Source organism: Coenobita brevimanus, chromosome 81 (genome assembly GCF_032717465.1).
Source record: "Coenobita brevimanus isolate Jiangsu-jjx chromosome 81, ASM3271746v2, whole genome shotgun sequence".
In the NCBI taxonomy this organism is placed as follows: Eukaryota; Metazoa; Arthropoda; class Malacostraca; order Decapoda; family Coenobitidae; genus Coenobita; species Coenobita brevimanus.
Genome location: NC_137034.1, coordinates 13,693,443 through 13,714,691, shown reverse-complemented (window position 1 = coordinate 13,714,691; position 21,249 = coordinate 13,693,443). Strand labels below are relative to the sequence as shown.

The 21,249-nt window shown below is 43.1% G+C and overlaps 1 protein-coding gene across 1 annotated transcript in view; it reads left to right on the top strand.

Annotated features, from left to right (window-relative positions):
• The window catches only part of LOC145409490 (uncharacterized), a 76,294-nt gene extending 61,324 nt beyond the window's left edge, over positions 1 to 14,970 (top strand). Inside the window, exons 5-6 of the mRNA XM_080279879.1 lie at positions 13,683 to 13,880; positions 14,191 to 14,970. Of these exons, the coding sequence (XP_080136005.1) occupies positions 13,683 to 13,880; positions 14,191 to 14,970 (978 nt within the window). The remainder of the gene's footprint in view (positions 1 to 13,682; positions 13,881 to 14,190) is intronic.
• Positions 14,971 to 21,249: the final 6,279 nt, after the last annotated feature.

Below are 21,249 nucleotides of genomic sequence, written 5' to 3'. Positions count from 1 at the left end.
TATGTATATACACTAACAAACTATGTATATATATACTGTATATATATATGGAGCCTCTGTGGTACAGTGGTAGAGTGTGCGTATCGTACATGGGAGAACGAGGGTTCGCGCCCCGCCAGGGTAATATACTTTGGGAGCGTTCTTCTCGCCACGTACTGCTTTGGCGGACAAAATGGGTGCTGTGGTTGTACCAGGGTCGCATACTATAAAGTATGCTTGCACCCAGTCGCTTGCGCGGGCCAATTACACTTAGTTCACAGACTACACACACATCCAAAGCCACTCCAATACTACAATTACACTTACAAGCACTTCTCACCCTACATACAATCTCTACCAGACAGCCTAAGCCACTTGGTAGAGATACATTGGGTGTATCGTCCCCACATTCGGGATAGGCCGGTCCTGCAGTGGACAATCAAAACCTGATGGTGATTTCATATATGTATATATATATATATATATATATATATATATATATATATATATATATATATATATATATATATATATATAAAGAGGAGAGAGAGAGAGAGAGAGAGAGAGAGATCGGCAAGGAATACATTATGGAAATTACTTAAGACCGAGGCTCGAAATCTGGAACTAATGTGGTGATGAGGAAGTTGTACTAAAGAGGCGGAAAGAGGAGGACTGGAGAAGGGAAGGAGAGTGAGGATAGGGAAAGGAATCAAGGAAAGGGAAGGGTCGGGAAGGAAAGGCAAGGGAAAGGAAGAAAATGAGAGGAAAGTGAGAGAAAGAGAAAGGAGGGGATGGGTATAAAAGGAAAGGCAACAGAAGAAAGGTAAACGAAGGGCAGGAATAGCAAGGGAAGGGGATGGAAAGGAAAGGAAAAGTCAGAGAGAGAGAGAAAAAAAAAAAGGGGGACAAGATCAAGTGAAATGAAAGCAGGACGGAACAAGCAGCCAGGTGGGAGGGAAGGAAGTGAGAAGAGAAGGGAAGGAATGACGTAAAGGAAGGAAGGCTGAGAAGGAGATGGAGTAAAAGGAAAGGAAGGACTAAGTAAACAAACAAGGGATGAGGCTATCTCACACCTAATGTCTGACTTGGCTCGTATCTCTGACTAGGGTAAAAATAATCTTGTTTTTAATACACCACAGACTCAGTTCTTACACCTATCAACCCGACAAAATCTTCCACAGGAGTACCCACTAACGTTTAATAATTTTCAGCTTAATCCTGCATCATCCTTGAATATGCTTGGGGTTTCATTTACTCGGGACTTATTTGGAAAGATCATATTACATCTCTTGTAAAATCTGCTTCCAAGAGATTGGGTGTGCTAAGCTGACTCCGCTCTTTCTTTACCCCTGCACAATTGTTGACTCTATACAGGGGTTTTATCCGCCCCTGTGTGGAGTACAACTCTCATGTGTGGGGAGGCTCCCCACATACAGCTCTTCTCAATAGGTTGGAGTCAAAGGCTTTTCGTCTCATTAACTCTCCTCTTCTTACTGGCTCACTTTAACCTCTGTGTCTTCACCACACTGTTGCATCTTTATCTCTTTCTTATCACTACTTTAATGGTCACTGCTTCTCTGAACTGTCTACTTGCATTCCTCCACCTCTTCGACGGGCGCGTAGCACCCGTCTGGCAGCAAACTCTCATCCCTTTTCTGTCCAACTCTCTAATGCAAGAGTTAACCGTTACTCCCAGTCTTTCATTTATGCAACAGGTCAGCTCTGGAACTGTCTCCCTCTGTCTGTATTTCCTGCTGCCTATGATCTCCAGTCTTTCAAACGCAGTGTGTCCAGGCATCTCAAAATGATCGGATCTTGAATTTGGCTCTCTATTGTATTTTGTTTTTCTCTTGGAGGGAACTGTTACTGCGGGCTCATGGCCTTTGGTTCCTTCTTCCTCGCATAAAAAAAAAAAAACACTGCTCTTCTCAATAGGGTGGAGTCAAAGGCTTTTCGTCTCCTTAACTCTCCTCCTCTTACTGGCTCCCTTTAACCTCTGTCTCTTCACCACACTGTTGCATCTTTATCTCTTTTCTATCGCTACTGCAAAGGCCACTGCTCCTCTGAACTGTCTGCTTGCATCCCTCCACCTCCAAGACGGGCACGTCGTGTAGCAACAAACTCTCATCCCTTTTCTGTCCAACTCTCTAATGCAAGAGTTAACCGTTATTCCCAGATCTTCATTTATGCAACAGGTTAACTCTGGAACTGTCTCCCTCTGTTTGTATTTCCTACTTCCTATGATCTCCAGGTTTTCAAACGCAGTATATCCAGCCATCTCGAAATGAACGGATCATGAATTTGGCTCTCTTTTGTGTGTGTGTGTGTTTTTTTTTTCTGTGGAAGGAACGGTTTGCAGGCTCCTGGCCTTTGGTTCCTTCTTCCTTGCATAAAAAAAAAACGAGAGACGACAACAAAAACACAAGAGGAAGACTGACTGGAAAGGAACAAGATAATGAATGGGTGCTTGATTGCCTTGTGGAGGAAGGAGAGAAAGTGGGATTGGTAATAAATTGTGGAAAGACTGAAATTATTAATATGAACGTGGAGAACCAAATCGATTGTGTAATTGGGAATAATGTGGTGAAGAATGTAGATTATTTTAAATATCTGGGAACGATTGTATCATCTAATGGATCATTAAACAATGAAATTGAGGAGAGGATTAGACAGGCTTGGCGAGCTGTTGGAATGTTGAAATCTGTTTGGAGTAATAATATGCTTTCTGTACATACTAAAGTGAAAATTTACAAGTCCATGGTTAGACCAATTTTAATTTATGGGCATGAGTCATGGTACAGTACAATTGCAACAAATCAGAAAGTATTAGGATTTGAGAATAAAATACTGAGAAGGATATCTGGGGTAAAGTGGCAGGACAGAGTTACAAATAAAAGAGTAAGGGATATTACAAGAGTGGAACTAGTTGTTGAACATGTGAGACTGTCTTGCTGGAAGTGGCTGGGGCACATATACAGAAAAGAAAGCAGTTTAATACAGGATGTGCCGGAGTGGACTGCTAGAGGAAGAAGAGGCAGAGGTAGGCCGAGGGAATCCTGGTTGAGGACAATGAAAAGAGAAGCAGGAGAGGAGTGTTGGTGGGACCTTAAGGAGATGGCAAGAGACAAATATTGGTGGAATGAGTTCATTGCGGCCCTATGCATCCCGTGAGGTGCCACAGAAAATGATTGATTGATTGATTGATTGAAAGCATTAAAACAGGGAGGCTCGGTGAAGAGAGGGGAGGGGAGGGATAGGAAGGGGGAAGAGAAAGGCGAGGGGAGGGGAAGAGAGACGGAGAGGAGTGGGAAGAGGGGAAAGGCAAGGAGGGGAGGGGGAAGTGAGGAAAACCTGTAAGAGAGGAGAGAGAGAGAGAGAGAGAGAGAGAGAGAGAGAGAGAGAGAGAGAGAGAGAGAGAGAGAAAAGATAGATAAAAGGAGAGGGAAGTGAAGGGAATATGTGATGAGTGAAGGTAAAGTAGGGAAAGGGAGGGAGAGGGAGAGGCGAAGGAAGAGGAGGGGAAGGGATGAGAAGTATGGTGGGGTGATGAATAAGGTAAGGTAGGGAAGGAGAGGGGAGGGGAATGAATGAGTTAGGGGAGGTACTAAGGGGGGGGGGAAATGAAGGTGGGGGAGTGGATGAGCAGAAAGGAAGGAGTGGAGGAGTGGGAGGGAAGGAGGTAACAGAAACAAAAAAGTGGGTAGGAAGAAGAGGGAAGGGAAATGACGGTAGAAAAAGGGAGGGGGAGGAAGTGGGAGAGGAAAAGGGAGAGGGGTAGGAAGGGGAGGAGTAGGGGAAAGGAATGAGAAGGGGGAGGGGAAGGAGATGAGAAGACGGAGGGAAGGCGATTGAAGGAAGGAAAGGGGAGAGGGGATGACAGCAAAGGGATGGAAGAGGGGTTGAAAGAAGTCAGTGGGAAGAGGAAGGAATGAAAGAAGAGGTAGGGAGAGGAGAGACGGAGGGGAAGAAACAAAGCTGGGTGAGGATGAAGGGATGGGGGAGAGAGGAGGAGGGAAGAGAAGGAAATGACGTTTACAAGGGGAAGAAAATAAGGAAGTGAGAAGGAGAGACGCAGAGAAAGAGAATAAAAAGGGAATAGGGAAGCATAACTTGAAAGAAGAAATGGGGTAGTTGGAATGAAGGACAGGGGAAGCACTAAATGGAAAGGGAAATGAGAGACAGGAGGGGAAATGAGGAAAAGAAAATGAACGAATGGAAGGGAAGAAGCGACGTACAGGAGACAGAGGTCTAAAGAGAGAGGGGAAATGCGAAGGAGAAAGAGAAAGAAATGAAAGAATAAGAGAACAGGAAGCGAAAGAAACGGTACGAGAGGGCAGGCATAAAAATCGGCCACAGAAGAGAGGCGGTGATTGTGAGGGCATAGGTGAAAGATAATTAAACACGAAATGAAGGAATGAGAAAGAAACGAAATAAAAAGTGAATGACAAAGGGATGAAAGAAAACGAAAAGGAAATAAGGGAAAGAAATAATTAAAAGTGGGAGACGGGAAAATGAAAGGAGTAGTACAAGGGAAAGTATACCGGTAGGAGAGGCAAGTGTGAAGTGTGAGGAAGAGGGAAGGGAAGGGAAAGGACGAGAAAGAAAGAGGAAAGAAAGTGAAAGAGAACAGAAAGGAAAGAAAAGAAAGGAGAGGAAAGGAAACGAAAAAGAAGGGGATAGAAGGGAAGGGAAGGGAAGGGAAGGGGAGAGAAGGGAAGGGAAGGGAAGGGAAGGGAAGGGAAGGGAAGGGAGGGGAGGGGAGGGGAGGGGAAGGGAAGGGAAAGGAAGGGAAGGGATGGGAAGGGAAGAGAATAGAAGGGAAGGGGAGGGGAGGGGAGGGGAGGGGAGGGAAGGCAAGGGAGGGGAAAGGAAGGGAAGGGAAAGGAAGAGGCAGATTTGAGAAGAACGGGAATTAAAGAAAAAGGAAAATGAAAGAAGAGGAAAGGAAACAGAAAATAAAGGAAAAAAAAAACAGTGGAAAGGAAAGAGAAGGGAATCGACAAGAGAGAGAGAGAGAGAGAGAGAGAGAGAGAGAGAGAGAGAGAGAGAGAGAAAGAGAGAGAGAGAGAGAGAGAGAGAGAGAGAGAGAAGGGAAGGGGAAGGAAAGGCACAAATCAAGCATGGATGAGTGAGGGAAGAAAGGGAGAGAGGACATGCTGAAGGAGGGGAAGGGAGGGAAGGCGAAGAGGAGGGAAGGGAGGAAAAGGAGAGGAAGAGAAAAGAGAGAGAGAGAGAGAGAGAGAGAGAGAGGAGTGGGGAGGAGACGGAGGGTAGGGAAAGGAGGGTCTAAAAACATAGCTTGAAGGAAAGGAGGAGGAGATAGGAGAGGAGGGAGAAAAGAGACAAGAGATGCTATGGAACGAGGTAGGAGAGGGAAGGAGAGGGAAGGAGAGGAGGAAGAATGGAGGGGGAGAGGGAAAGGGAGGAAAATAGGGATGGAAAGAGAGAAAATGAGAGGGAGAAGAGGAGAGAAGAAGGGAAAGGAAAGAGACGAAGGAGGGATAAGGGAAAAGAGAGGGACTAGGGGGAAGGAAGAGGGGTGGGAAAGGAGGGAGGAATAGGGGGAAGGAAGAGGGGTGGGAAAGGAGGGAGGAATAGGGGGAAGGAAGAGGGGCGGGAAAGGAGGGAGGAATAGGGGGAAGGAAGAGGGCCGGGAAAGGAGGGAAGACTAGGGGGAAGGAAGAGGGCCGGGAAAGGAGGGAGTGAGGGGGTAAAAATCCAAACTAGCGGAAAGGAAAGGGGTAAGGAGGGAGTGGAGCTGGTGAAGGAAAAGAAGAAAAAAAAATGAGAATCGGGGATAGGGGAAGAGATGGAACAAAAGGAGAAAGAAGGGAGTACGAAGGCAGGGAGGAGGAGCACAGATCAACAGTGGAGGAAAGGATGGGAAGGTTGAAGGGTGAGGGGAGAAAGAAGGAGGAGGGAAAGAAGTACAGGAAGGGAATGAGGGGAGAACAAATCTTAGATGAAGAAAAGCAGGGAGGGGGAGGGGACGACGTAAAGCTGGGGAAGCAAAGGAAGGAAGGAAAAAATGAAGAAGAAAGAAAGAATTAAGAGAAGAAAGAGGAGAGAAGGAGGGGAGAAGGAGTAAAGAGAAGGAAAGGAGGATTTAGGGAGGAAATAAATGATAAGTAGAGGAAAGAATGACAGGGGGTGATGTAAAGGAAAATATAGACTGAAAGGAGGAGAAGAGGAGAAGTGGGAAGAAGAAGGAAAGAAGGAGACGGGGTGGGGGGAGGTGTTTAAGAGTATGTGAAGGAAAGAACGAGGGTGAAGATGAGGAAAAGAAAGTGGGGGAAGGGGGGGGGGTTGGAGAAGGAAAGATGAGGAGGGGATGTGGAGGGGGATGGGGTTGAGAATAAGAGAGAGGACTGAGAGTGAGCAGTATATAAATAGCGGCACCTCACACGGCATCGCTATACTTTACCACACTCAGCCATGAGGAGTCTTGTGAGTATAGACAAACTCTGCCAACCTCAGCGACAAACATTACATACCTACAAGCGTCTATGTATCTCTTAACAACCACAGCTACAAACATTACACACCTACCAGCTTCTGTGTATCTCTTAACCACAGCTACAAACATTACACACCTACAAACATTCTATGCATCTCTTAACCACTAAAACTACAAACACTAACTAGAGCTACCAATGATTTCTGTATCCCTTAACAACCACAACTTCAAACATTACACAGCCATCAATATTCTAATTATCTCTTCACATACAAAAGCCGAAGCCATAAACAGTAACGATACTAATATATTCCACTGTTATTTCTACCATCTTTCTAGGCATTCACATTAATATTATTCATTTTCCTACAACCATAAAATCATAGTTTATAGAGCAAGGAACATTCACGTAACCAGTACTTCGCAGTAACCATGACTGTAGTTACAGAGCTATCCATATCTTTTTTTTATACCTACCAACATTTCCCACTTTCCTAACAACCATTCCCCACAACACACCTACTATATAAAAGCAAACGCATACACATCACAACTATATCACAGCCACCAACACATTCCTTGTCTTTATCAACACACACACACACACACACACACACACACACACACACACACACACACACACACACACACACACACAACTCTGATTATAACCTCCTGGGGCAGCAACCTCTTTTTCTGTCTGACAGATTACTTCACTAGGGAATCGTCTGACCGTAGCAATAAAGATATCATCAAACTTATAAAGGTTAATGCAGATTGTTTTAACCCCTTCACTACCAGGTGCTCTCCCGTCAGCTGCAGGAAATCGTCTGGTGGTCTATAAAAAATAGTGTCACCTCGCAGCAGGGGTTAAAAAGTCTCCATAACCCTTTCAGTACAAAAACCTTGCATTATGCTTCTACTACCGTAGTCATTTTGTTTTGCTTACGAGAGACCTTCTTTGTGAGAAGGTAAGAAAATTTTCATGAACCTTTTCACAACGATGACGACCTTTGCATTTTATTCTTGCTACCGCCAGGGGATTTTCTTCATCATAGGAGACTCATTATACGTAAAGAGTTAGACACCCTGTTATGTCACCAAATGCGGGATATTGTAGATACTGTATGCTGTATCGCAGGCCGTATGCAGCACCTGTAGTATTAATATCACCAAAAGTCCCACCACCACCACCACCACCACGAGCATCAACAGCACCACCGCCACCATTACCATTATCACCTCCATCATTACCACCAGCATCATTGCCATTACTTACATTTCCATTACTCACCATCACCACTAGCACACCTTCATCACAGTTACAAGTGTTATCATATCACCACCACAATCGTCACACCAATCACCTCTATCACCATTACTGCCACAGCAAAAACAATCACCATCACTACTATCACCATCACCAACATTGCAACCACTATCTCCACCACTACTAAACCCACCATCATCATCATTACAACAATCATGCGTCTCTGCTTCCATTACCACCATCACCATTACTAACACCACCACCACCACCATCACCACCGCCATCACCATCACCACTACCACTATCACCACAACCATCACAATAATCATTCATCTCTATTACCGTGCCATTACCACCAGAATCACCGCCACTCTTTCACCTGACAAAAATTGTGACTTGCAGCTTGTATCATAACATCCTGAAGAACAACGTCAGAACAAGACATCACATTCATCTCCCTCGTTAAGCTGCAGAACATGAACTCTAGAACCATTACAACACAAAGTAAATAATTTTCTCATTATCATTTGTCTTACTCGATGTACAAGAAATTAATCATCCTATATCCTCCTCACTGAAACCAAAATACCTATAACACTACAAGGTCAAGAATTTAACCCCTTCAGTACAACATCGTCTGAAATGTTCTTGTTATCTCCGTACGATTTTATTCAGCCAAGGAGACTTTCTATGGCTTCATAAACTCCTTCACTACTAGAGGCCTTGCTTAAGACTAATACAAGTGTCTGGAGATAGGAAAAATAAGCTAATAAAAAAACGCACTCATTCTCCCTCTCTCTCTCTCTCTCTCTCTCTCTCTCTCTCTCTCTCTCTCTCTCTCTCTCTCTCTCTCTCTCTCTCTCTCTCATTACCGGAAACACAGCCTTTCTTTCCACCCATTCATCCCAGTCTCACTGTTTTCCCTGTCTAATCTCATCAGAGTATCTCAATTATCAGTCATCAAAAAAATTCAATCAACAACCACTACTGTCATCATTACAACCTCTCCTTTCACTATGACAGCCACTTCTATACCCACTACCGTCAACTTTACAACCTCTCCTTTCACTATGACAGCCACTTCTATACCCACTACCGTCAACTTTACAACCACTACGAGCTACCAACATTACAATCACTACAACACCATTCCATCCACTACAAGCACTTATAACCACTTCTGCCACCATTACAATCACCCTTATTACCTTTGCAACCACCACTACCACCTTATAACACTACCAGTGTTTCTGTTATCCTCATTCCTAACAAGAGTAATACTGTACCTACCAAAACCTTCCAACTACCATCATTTCTACCACCAGCAACCCAAATCATTATCCAGTCAGGACACCACCATTACTACCAATATCTTTACTGACACCAACTACAATCATCCTCCAACTGTCACTATCTACCGCAGTCATTATCCACCTACCACCATTCCTACCAACATCACAACTACAAGCATCGCAACCACCACCTCCTCGTTAACGTGAATGATTGGAGAATAACAACAACAACCATTTCACCACCACCATCCCAAGACAGAAGGAACACTGCTGCCACCATCGCAGCCACTACCACCGCAGCTACAAATATTCTCTAACAAAATTACATGCCATTGGTGCTGTTTGCCCGTTATCACGGTTCACCCTACCATCATCACCTGCAGGCACCATTCCACACACCGCTACACAACCACCAACAACCATCTCCGAAGATACAAAGACTACTACTAACACGATCACCCACATCACCATTATCACAATACTACTACCATCATCACAACCACTATTACAACCACCACAACAACAACCATTACTACCATCTCAACCTACCACTGTTGCTCCCAGCCTACCCACCATCACCAATATTTCATCACTGCAACCACGACAACAACAACCAGTACAATCATAACAACAACAACTCTGACCACCACAATAACCACCAACACTACCCTTCTCACCTTGTTTTCCGCCTTACCCCCAGATCAAATCAGTGTAACACTTTCATCCTCCCTCCTGCCCCTTTCCCCCGACAAGTATCAAGGTGAGACTGGTACCACAGCCGGAATATTCACTCCCCCTCCCCCCTACCAAACAGCTCCACCAGCCCTCTATCACCACCACTACCACACTCAGGACAGCCATCACTACCTTACCATGAACCCCTCCGTCCCACCAGTACAACCACGTTACGGCCCCCTCATCACTACAATAAAAACGATAATGACCGTTAATGGTATCTCTTACAACCCCTCTCCACCACTTCAAGTTCCTCTCCATCACCATCACCACCATCACAACCAGCAACAACCACACCACCATTTCTACTCCCAGTTTCAACCACAATAATGAACACATCTCATTTACAACCCCTCACCACCACCAATAAACCATGCCACCCCATTCACCTTCTCCCTTCCCTACCACAACCACCACAACCATATCCTACCCAGACCCACCATCACAATAATCGTCAATACCATGGTATCCATTACCCTCACCCAATCCTTCTGGCTCTCCTTCTTTCTACCCCTAAACCTTCTCCACAATGCAATTTTTACACTCCCCTTCACCTTCCCTCAAGAATGGAGTTCAACCTGATATCACCAAGGAAATACTCGCTTTCTCTCTTATTCTTCAAATACGAGCATTTCTATCTTATCGCAAAGGTCTCTCTCTCTCTCTCTCTCTCTCTCTCTCTCTCTCTCTCTCTCTCTGTTTAGACATTTCTCGTGCTTGTGTTCTAATTCATTTACCTATTTTTTCAACTCCTCCTCCTCCTCCTCCTCCTCCTCCTCTTCCTCCTCCTTCTCCTCTCTTCTTCATCCTTCTACCTCAGCTTATCTTTCAACTCCTACCCCTCTTTCTCTTTTTCTCCTCTCCTTCTCCTCCTCCTCCTCCTTCTCTTCCTCCTCCTCCTCCTCCTCCTCCTCCAAGCCACTGCCGCTGCAAACAAAATACAAATACCCGGTACCGAGTTCTCTGCCATTGCTGAACCACATAACTTCCAGTTATTTTATCACGACTGGTTATTCTAATTCTGCTTTCCACTGTCACCTTTCATCTTCTTCTCTTCCTCCTCCTCCTCCTCCTCCTCTTCCTCCTCTTTCTCATTCTCCTCCTCGTCCTCCTCACCCTATTCTTCCTCCTCCTACTCCTCCTCTTCCTTCTCCTTGGCATCTTTTTTTTATATTCTTCTTTCCGTCTTCTCATTTTCTTCGTTTGTTTTATATTGTAATTCTTTAATTCTTACGTGTTTAACCGTTACATGTCTCTCCTTGTGTGTGTGTGTGTGTGTGTGTGTGTGTGTGTGTGTGTGTGTGTGTGTGTGTGTGTGTGTGTGTGTTTTCTTTATATTTTTCATTTTGTTATTTATTTTTACCACCGTTAGGAACAGATTCGTCAAACGATCACAAATCTATTATTTCTCCTTCGGTAGAACAAAGACCAGGCTTTCTCTGGCCATCGTGAACGCCACACACACACACACACACACACACACACACACACACACACACACACACACACACACACACACACACACACACACACACTCAAGAGTTTTGTAAAAAGTATTCTCACCTAATTACGTGTTGAGAGAGAGAGAGAGAGAGAGAGAGAGAGAGAGAGAGAGAGAGAATTATTAGGAAAGTCGAGGAGGAGGGGATGACATGAAATAATAATATAATATAAAGGTAAGACTGGAGCCAGAGATGAGACGGGAAGGGGATGATATGCTAAATAATGACAGGAAGGGGTCAGATATAACTGGGGAGAGGAAGGTGAAGGAGATTCAGGCATCTATCTTGTAATCCTGTATTTTAGGAGCGTTGGGGAAAGGGGATAGAACACTCAGTCAAGATATTTAAGAAGGAGGTGGCTAGTCACTAGTCCCTGAGTAGCATTATGTGAGCGTTATTCCCCGATCTCCTTTTGAACTAAAACTCATGGGCCATATCCAATTGGAGCGCCTTAACTTACTAGACCACCAGACACCAATTACTAGCCACGCTGCTTCACCCAAGATTGACAATTTTTTTTCCTTGAAATAAAAACTATATGATACGTCGCTCAATGCAAAGTCACCTAAAGGCATCACTGCACTAATTAAGTGGATGGTGACCGCCTCCACCCACCAGAAGATGAAGAAGTACAGAAAAAAAAAGTCACATAAACAAAAGTAGAGGAGGTGGAAACAGGGTTGAAGAGGACGAGATTAGGCACTAAATACTGATACGAGAGAGATCAAACTGAAAAAGAAAATAGAGAATGGAGGAAGTCGAAAAGTAAGACACTAAATAATGTCAGAAGATTAGCTTTTGAGAGAGAAGAGAAAGGGAGGGGGGTAGGCAAGAAGGCAGAGAGACACCAACACAGGAGGGTCAGTTTCCAGAAAAGAGGGAGGGTGAAGAGGATGAAAGTTGATGATAAGAGAGTGAGACTTTATAAAGAGAGGGACACAAGCGAACTGTGAGGAAGAGGATGAGTACACGACAACACAGGCCCGACACAAACAACAGAGGGGATCGGGGAACAGGAGGAGGAGGAGGAGGAGAAAACAATAGCAAAAACGTTAAGTAGAACAAGATAATGAAGATTACGTCAAAAAGTAAAAGAAAAGAAGAGAGGAGGAGGAGAAGGTGAAACCAAGAACAAATAAATGGAAAGTAGAACACGAACAAGAACAGGAGGATGGAGAATATAAAAACAAGTATACAAGGAAGAAGAGAAGAAGTAGTTGGAAATTTCACACCACAGGCGCGAGACTAGGACACAGGTACAGAGGTTGGAACACACGAAGCGGGAGGAGAAGAGGAGGAGGACGAACAAAGAAAAGAATAAATAGAAGAGGAAAAGAAACTGGAACTTGACATTACAGGTTTAACACAACCGTACAAAGAGGCAATAACAAGATGATGATGATGATGATAAAGAAGGAGGAGGAGAAAGAGGAGGAAGATGAATGAATATGTATAACAACATGATTAACACGAGAGACGGAGACGAGAAAGACGAAAATACGAGGAATACAAGAAATGGTTAAGAACACACCACAGAGACACGATACCATGACAAACAGAATTAGGGAGAACAATGGAGGAGGAGGAGGAGGAGGAGGAGAAGGAATAATGATAAAAAAAATGATTATGAAGAAAGTAGAGAAGGAGGATAATGAAAGCGAAACTAAGGAGGAAGAGGATGTGATCAAGAAGGGCGTGAGGAAGCTTCCTAGACAGACTAATAATAGAGTGCTTAAGTGAGGCCTGGCGTGGCGGGAGGGAGCAGTGTAGTGATGAGTGGTAATAATCAGGCTTCTTTTTTTTTCTGAGGGGGGGGGGGCTTTTTTTGTCACAACTAACTGGGAACAACTCGGATTAGGCACTAGATAATGGATGGCTAAATCAATAGCGACACACAAATTGATTACTAGACAGGTAAATAGATAAGCTTCTCACCACACGAGTTGTTAATAACAGAATAATGCACAACAATAAAAAATCTTATCTTAACACACCCTGGAAGAAACAGAGTTAAGGAAATCAGTAGCACTCTAGGCCTACTGCATTTTTCTATTCTTTCTTTTTTATATTATTCTGATTATCAGTCTCTGGGCATAGAAGGACATTCATCTCCCCGGGAACTACCATTTTTCCTACGCACCATTCCATCAAACAGATGTCATCATGCACTTTCACATGTCACCGTTTGGGAACTAACACCGAACTGTTCATGTCGAATCATCTTAGGGCTTTTGATGGTACAAGAGGAGCATTTTCATTTACATACAGTAGTACGTTTGTGGGTCTAGTGGAGGTTCAAAGAAGACTTGACGATATATACGAGTACGTTCACAAACTGCTCACAATCCAGCCAACGATCCATCTCCTCATCTTACACAAAGGACTGCACTCATCAGCCACTTGGTTTCATATAATAATGCACCCAGTGGGCACCTTCATCCTTGCAGTATACCTCGCATGAGGTGCTGGCGAGGAATCTACACGTGGTGCTGCTGTGCATCCTGCATGAAGCAACTATAACATCCACTGAGGAGCCAAACTTCCTCATACCTCCAGCATCTCACATTGGGAAGGACCTTGATCCAACCCTGATGAGGCGCTGTCTACCACATGAAGGTGTCGGACCTCTACTCTCCAAGGATATAGTACTCTTGCTGATACTGATTAGAGTTTCAGTCTTCAGCTTCATGCAATTCACTTACTGGAAGATGGATATTTAAATAATTCTCTCAGGCTCTTACAACTCACAAGTAATATGGTTCTGGGGATGACTTTTACAATCCTAGAAGTTGTCCCGACCATAAGAGTGTTACTACCGACAGTCATTACAAAGCTGAATGAAGAAGTCTGGCGTGAGCTGGACTGACCGTGAGCATTAAAGTCAATCATTAGCAGGGTTAAAACTTTCATTTCTGTGTATCATTTGTTCAAACAGCTTAAATTTTCTTCCCCCAGGTGCTGCTGACAACGGTGGTGGTGGGTGTGAGTGCTGACTCCATCAGCTATAGTTCATCAGGGGAGGGATTCTCCAGTGGTGGTGGCTTCTTCAGATCAGGAGACTCTAGTTTCTTGGGCTCATTTGACTCCGGGTTCTCATCTGGATTTTCTGGTGGTTCTGGGTTCTCTGGTGGGTATGGTGGTGGTGGTGGTGTCGGTGGCGTGTGTGATGGTGGACAGGTGCGGCACATTGATGGGTCCTGTGTGACACCTCAGGTAACCCAGAACCTGTACGTGTACCGTGCTCCGCCTGTGTCACCTAGTGTGGGACCCCGACCATACGTGCCACCACCCCGTCTGGAACACAACATCGTATTCATCCATACACCAGAAAACTTGTTCAACCAGGAGCCACTGGTAGTGCCGCCGCCACAGCAGAAGAATGTAGTGTACGTGCTTAGCAAGCGACCACAACAAGACCAACAGGTGGTGCACGTACCTGCACCAGAGCAGCAGGCACCAGAGATCTACTTTGTCAACTATGCTGATGGTGAGAATCCACTGCTACCCAGCGGTGGTGACCTGCAGTCCGCCCTCAGCCAGGCATCCCAGGGCAGTGGTGAGCTGGTGGGTGATGGCGGCCACACTGGCTCTGGCGGCAGTGGCTTCAACGATGATGGGAGTTTTGGCATAAGTGGTGACGTCACGGGTGATGATTTCGGCTCTGGTGCTGGCTACATCTTAGGCGATGGGGGTGGTGGCTTTAGTGGTCCCTCCAGCCTGTATACCACACCTTGAGACGTCCCCCCCCAACTCTCCTGTCATCCTTCCAAACACCTTCATCTCATGCTAACTTCCCCTACCCACCCCCAACTTAGCAATCCACCTCCATGCATTAATGAGGATGAGAGAGGTTTGTTAGCTTAAGTATTCCTATGTATAAAATAAACATTGTGCAATAATATTTCTTTGTTTTACTCTGATGTAAACCTGGGAAACTGCAATTTGAAACCATGATTTTTAAAAATGGAAGACCCCAAATACCTTTATACATTTGCAAAAAAATCTCTTAATAACACGTGATTCACAGATATGCTGATATCCACAGGGAAAAAAGGAAACAAGAAATATCCCGAATGCTCTGGTATCTTCATATCTTCAGGGGAGCTCACCCATAAAGATGAGAATACTCATTCATGAATGCATAGGGTTTCCTTTTCTTCCCCATGGATATCAGCATCTCTCTCTCTCTCTCTCTCTCTCTCTCTCTCTCTCTCTCTCTCTCTCTCTCTCTCTCTCTGTATTACTGTATCATTTATAAAAGCTCCAAGATGTTTGCATTCGTCCACTTTGGTCACTTAATGGCAACTCTCCATGCTGCTTCATCACTGGCAGCTCCCCTATTGTATTCCTTATTGCTGAAGTGATACTCTATGACCTCATCCAGCTATTTTTTTGGTCGGCCTATTGCAACGATACCCATGACGTTCACACCAAACTGTGAACTGTCATCCTTCCCCCTCTCAGCATGCCCAAACTATCTCAATCTACCCCTCTTCATCATAACATTATTAAATTCAAGTTCCACCCTTCCTCTTAACTCTTTCATCACAGTCCTAGCCCTTCCCCCCAGGGCTTCGCATTGAAGGACGCACTAAACATCCGTCTAATCTTGTAATATCTGTATGTTTGAGCCTACGAGTATCCTCTACCTTTACTCCCCAGGTATCATGACCATACACCTTTAGGCCTACACTCCTATCACATGCCGCATACAAGGGTCCTTTAGCACGGAGTGAGAATCTTCTCAATGATAGGAGAGGCAACAACTCCCAGAACTTCCTCGAACCACTCCTTAGCCTAGCCATATATATATATATATATATATATATATACCGTCAAATGGGTAACGTGAATCACCTTGAGCAAAAGGAATAATTACAGGGCAAATCGAATCAAAAGCTCTGGGAGGCTTATTTTTTATTGAATTTTTAAGAACTGCCTTTCATTTTGTTCTTTTTTTAATGTACTGTCATTTGCAATCATTGTTTTGTCCATGATGATGAAAGTATACAAGCCATATTGATTTCAAGTTTCTATATGAACTTCAGGTTTTTTAACCTGTAGCTGCTAAGGTTTCCTGAGAAAAGTACAATACAAGTTGCAAGACAGCCAACTAATGAATGAACAAGGTAGGTATAAATAACGTTTTGAATACGAATACTTTATTATCAGTGAAGTATTTGACAAAATATTACGATTTAATTTCTTCGGGGTAATGTGAATAATCATACGGGGCAATGTGAATCACCCATATGAGGCTATACTTTATGCTTTTTTATGCCTTCTCACATTGGTTTTTGGCTAATATGGCTTTTGTTTCTCTTCTACGATGGTCAGGACATACAAAAGGAAGTCGGTTGACTCCCGATAATATTCGAAAGAGGCGATTGCCCAGGCCCTTGTCGACATCGCCAATGGATTACTGCAGCGACAGGCTGCTCGTCACTATGGCATTCCCCAGGCCACGCTAAGACGCCGTTACCTGGGGCTTGTCAAATCCCCTAGCAAAGCAGGACGTAAGACAGCACTCCTCCGAAATGAAGAGTTCGCGTTGGCCAGGAACTTGGCAGTACTGGGTGATTTTAGCCTTGCGTGTGACTCGCAAGAGCTAAGAAATTTCATTAAGTTCTTCCTCGACAGCCATTTCTGAAAGACTGCTCATGTCCGGGAAAATCGCCCTGGCCCCGACTGGGAGCAGGTTTTTTTGAAGAGGCACTCTAACCTCCTGCCATCTCTCATGTGCCAGCATATATCGAGGAAGAGGGCAGCAGTATCCTAGGCAGTTGTCTCAGAGTACTTCAACAACCTTGAGAAGACATTAGAAGGTGTTCCACCTTCCAACATCAATAATAATGATGAGATGAACATTACAGACGACCCACAAGGGAAACTGCATATCTTCCGCAGATCGATGATTCACTTGGCCCCAGAACATGTATGTTTCACCTATTGTTACATTTCTCTTTACAACTCATTTACAGTAATTACGTTTTGATTTGGATAAAAAATGGTACAAATGTAGTTTAAATTTTAAAGTTTAAAACAGTACTAAGTAAAGCACCTGAATTGTCCTATGATTTTCATTACAAACCTCAGTGTATAAAAAAGGGTAGAAATTTGATTCAAATTGCCCCATTTGATGGTATATATATATATATATATATATATATATATATATATATATATATATATATATATATATATATATATATATATATATATATATATATATATAGGGTATGTCCGGGATAGATGGCCATAGGGAGAGATGGCCAATCACTGTAGTTCCTACATTATCCACTAGATGGAAATGCTGTTCCTTCAGAAGCGAGCTTGTTGTTGTAATGGTCGGTCGATGTGATCTAACTTTCAAAAATCGTCATGGTAAAAGTGTATTTTACCAAAAATTTCTGTGTTTACTACCAAAAATTATTGTTGACATTGTGTAAGTGTTAAGAAATGACATATTTAATTGACCCTGATGTCTAAAACATATCAAAATAAGTATGTTTATGTTAACTGCACATTCCTACCTAGTGTAGCTGCATGCTATACTGCCCACCATCTTTGTTTGTGTGCTATGGCCATCTCTCCCCTACAAATGGCAGAGATGGCCATAGCCATCTCTCCCATTTGTAGGGCTTCATGAAACTTGCAGGAATTTTTTTTTATTTAAATAAATAATAATTCATTTTCTTTTCTATGTAGGCTATTCTGTTTAGATATACACGATCTGTTATAAATTAATGAAGTAGATAGGAAATTAAACAAAGTAAATATTTAATTTTTCCAGTATATGTTATTGTACATGGAAATTTACAACTCCATAGCAATGAATAAAGAGACAAAAGTTTGCCTGCATATATATCTTCTCATATATGATGTTTATATGTATAAGTTTCCATCGTAACCTTATGAAAATGGTATGGCCAACCATCCCCATGACCTGTGGCCATCTCTCCCAGACACCTCGGGAGAGATGGCCCAAGAGCTAATTTTAAAAATCGAAATGTAATGATATTATCTGATTTATCTCTGACTTCAGATTTTTGCTAAAGGAAGCTAATGCCTCTAGGGAATCACTGAAATTTTGGAGAATTTTAAAGGAAGAGAAGTAGTACTTTTGGGAGGGTAAAAAAACTATGGCCATCTATCCTGGACTTACCCCTATATATATATATATATATATATATATATATATATATATATATATATATATATATATATAGATAGATAGATAGATATATATATATATTGTGACAGAACAGAGAAAGATAATGTACACTTTAAGTGAGAATACTAAAAATCACTACTGTCCCGTAAAGTTCCAGGTTCAAAACAAAAGAGTTAGGTAAAATTACAAGTTAAAGTTTAATGCTCAAACTAACAACAAAACATTCAGGACTCATAAGGATAATGTAATGGCAAAAACAGGTTAAATATATGGTTAACTGCAATAGCCTCTATTAACACGAAATTAGCATGAGTAAATTTATCTAAGTCAGCCCTGATAAAATGAGAATACCAGATAATACTCAGTGAATGCAAGATATATTATTACAGATACAAAATATTATTAATAAGGGCTGACACCCAAAACACATGAATCACAAAAACCTAACTAGGCCTAAGAATTAACGCCTTACGCTACACAGTACAAGAAAAAATGCAATAACAGTTATACTCAAATTACACAGCTGCTAGATGGTTGGAGACTTCCTGAGCACTCACAATAATAACAACTGTACAGGGGAGGACAGAGATGTGAACAAAATGAGGAGTAGATCTAAGTGGCAATAATGCAGAGACAGCTCATTATATACGGGCCGGCAGAGCTTGATACAACTTGTAAGAAGGACGCGCAAATGAAGCCATAGGGGACAAAGAGTTGACACTCCTGCTCTGAACAACAGAAAGAACGACTCACTCTACTATAAGGGAGGAGGGGGGGAGTGAGGTAGAACACGCTCGTGATCAAACATGCAGCATACTGTACGTTAGAATTACACAAAAGATGATGAAATCATAGGCTATGTAACACCTCCCCACAAAGAAAAAGAAATTTACAAAGGAAATTTCTTATTACTCTAAAACAATCTGTCTAAAGTCTAGATAAGCAATCTGCAATAACATTTTCTTTCCCATTGACATATTTTATGTCTAATGAATACTCCTGAAGAAGTAGACTCCATCTTGTCAATCTCTCATTTTTATCTTTAAACTTACTAAGGAATTTCAGTGGGTTATGATCGGTATAAATGACTATGGGGTCAAAACCAGAACACAAATAAAATGAAAAATGCTGTAAACCCAAAATCAAGGCCAAAAGCTCTTTCTCAATTGTTGAGTAGTTCTTTTGAGGTGGAGTGAACTTCTTATTGTAGTAAGATACAGGGTGTTCAATACCCTGATCATCCTCTTGCAGCAAAACAACCCCAGCTCCTGTATCACTTGCATCAACAGCCATCTTAAAAGGCTTAGCAAAATTTGGAGTAGCGAACACTGGCTGAAAGAGGATTCACAGTTATCGGTCCAGACAAATTTAACTACCTTTTTCAGTAGGTCTGTAAGAGGTAATACAAGAATTGAAAAGTTAAGAACAAATCTCCTGTAATAACCTACCATTCCCAAAAATCTTTGTAGCTCTTTCCTACTTTTAGGTCTGGGAAAATCACTTATAACCTGAACCTTAGCTCCTGGTGGTGCAACATGTCCATCACCAATTATGTACCCAAGGTACTGAACTTTAGCTTGACCAAACTCACACTTTGATAAATTAGCTACAAGATTAGCCTGAACCAAACTCTCAAGAAATTTACTGACATGGCATAGGTGATCTTTCCAGTTGTCACTGAAGATTAATACATCATCAATATAAACAACACACCCTGCCAAACCCTCTGTTACAACATTCATGAGCTTCTGAAATGTGGCTGGTGCATTCTTCATACCATATGGCATTACAGAACATGCAAAAGTCTTTCCTAGTGTTACAAAACATGAGAGCTCCCTAGCACGTTCAGTCATAGGTACTTGCCAGTATCCCTTTAACAAATCAAACTTACTTATGTACCTAGCCTTTCTGATCTTGTCTATGCAATCTTCCACGCGAGGGAGAGGGTAAGTGTCTGTTTTGGTTATCTGATTAACACGTCTGTAGTCGATGCAAAGCCGCTGTGACCCACCTGGCTTAGGGACTAGAATGACAGGAGAACTCAACTCGCTCTGACAGGGCTCAATCATCTTGTGGTCCAACAGGTAGCCAAGCTCCTTCTGGATGAGAGGAACTTTCACTGGGTTCACACGGTAAGGAGGCAATTTAATTGGCTTTGCGTCTCCAACATCGACATCATGCATCAACACAGTGGCTCTTCCTGGAGTGGCACGGAACACTTGCGGGTACTCCTGCAGTAATGCCGGAAACTCCTGCCTTTCCTCGGGAGTTAGATGAGAAAGCTTAGTCTGGAGATCATTCATGATATCAGGATGCTTCCCCAAACTATCACTCAGGCTCATGCTGCATGGGAGAACTTCACTTGCAGACTCGGGTGGAACAGCTACAGTGCAGACTGGGTTATTTTCGTCCCGCCTGTGATATAACTTTAGCATGTTGATGTGACAAAGTTGCTTGTTCTTTCTACGATCTGGTGTGGCGATGACATCACTGAGTTTCTTCTCCACGAAATAAGGACCACTAAACTTGGCTTGAAGAGGTTGCCCATGCACCGGTAGCAGAATCAAAACCTGATCTCCTGGCTGAAAGTGGCGTAACCTGGACTTCTTATCATACCAAGTTTTCATCTTCTCCTGAGCAGCTCCTAATTTCTCTCTCGCCAGCTGTAAAGCAGTGGACAGCCGTTCTTTGAACTTCATCACATACTCCAGCAGGTTGATGTCATCTTCCTCCGACAGCCAGCATTCCTTGAGTAGCTTAAGGGGTCCTCTTACTTCATGGCCAAACAGTAGTTCAAAAGGTGAGAAGCCCAGTGATTCATTTGGAGATTCTCTTGCGGC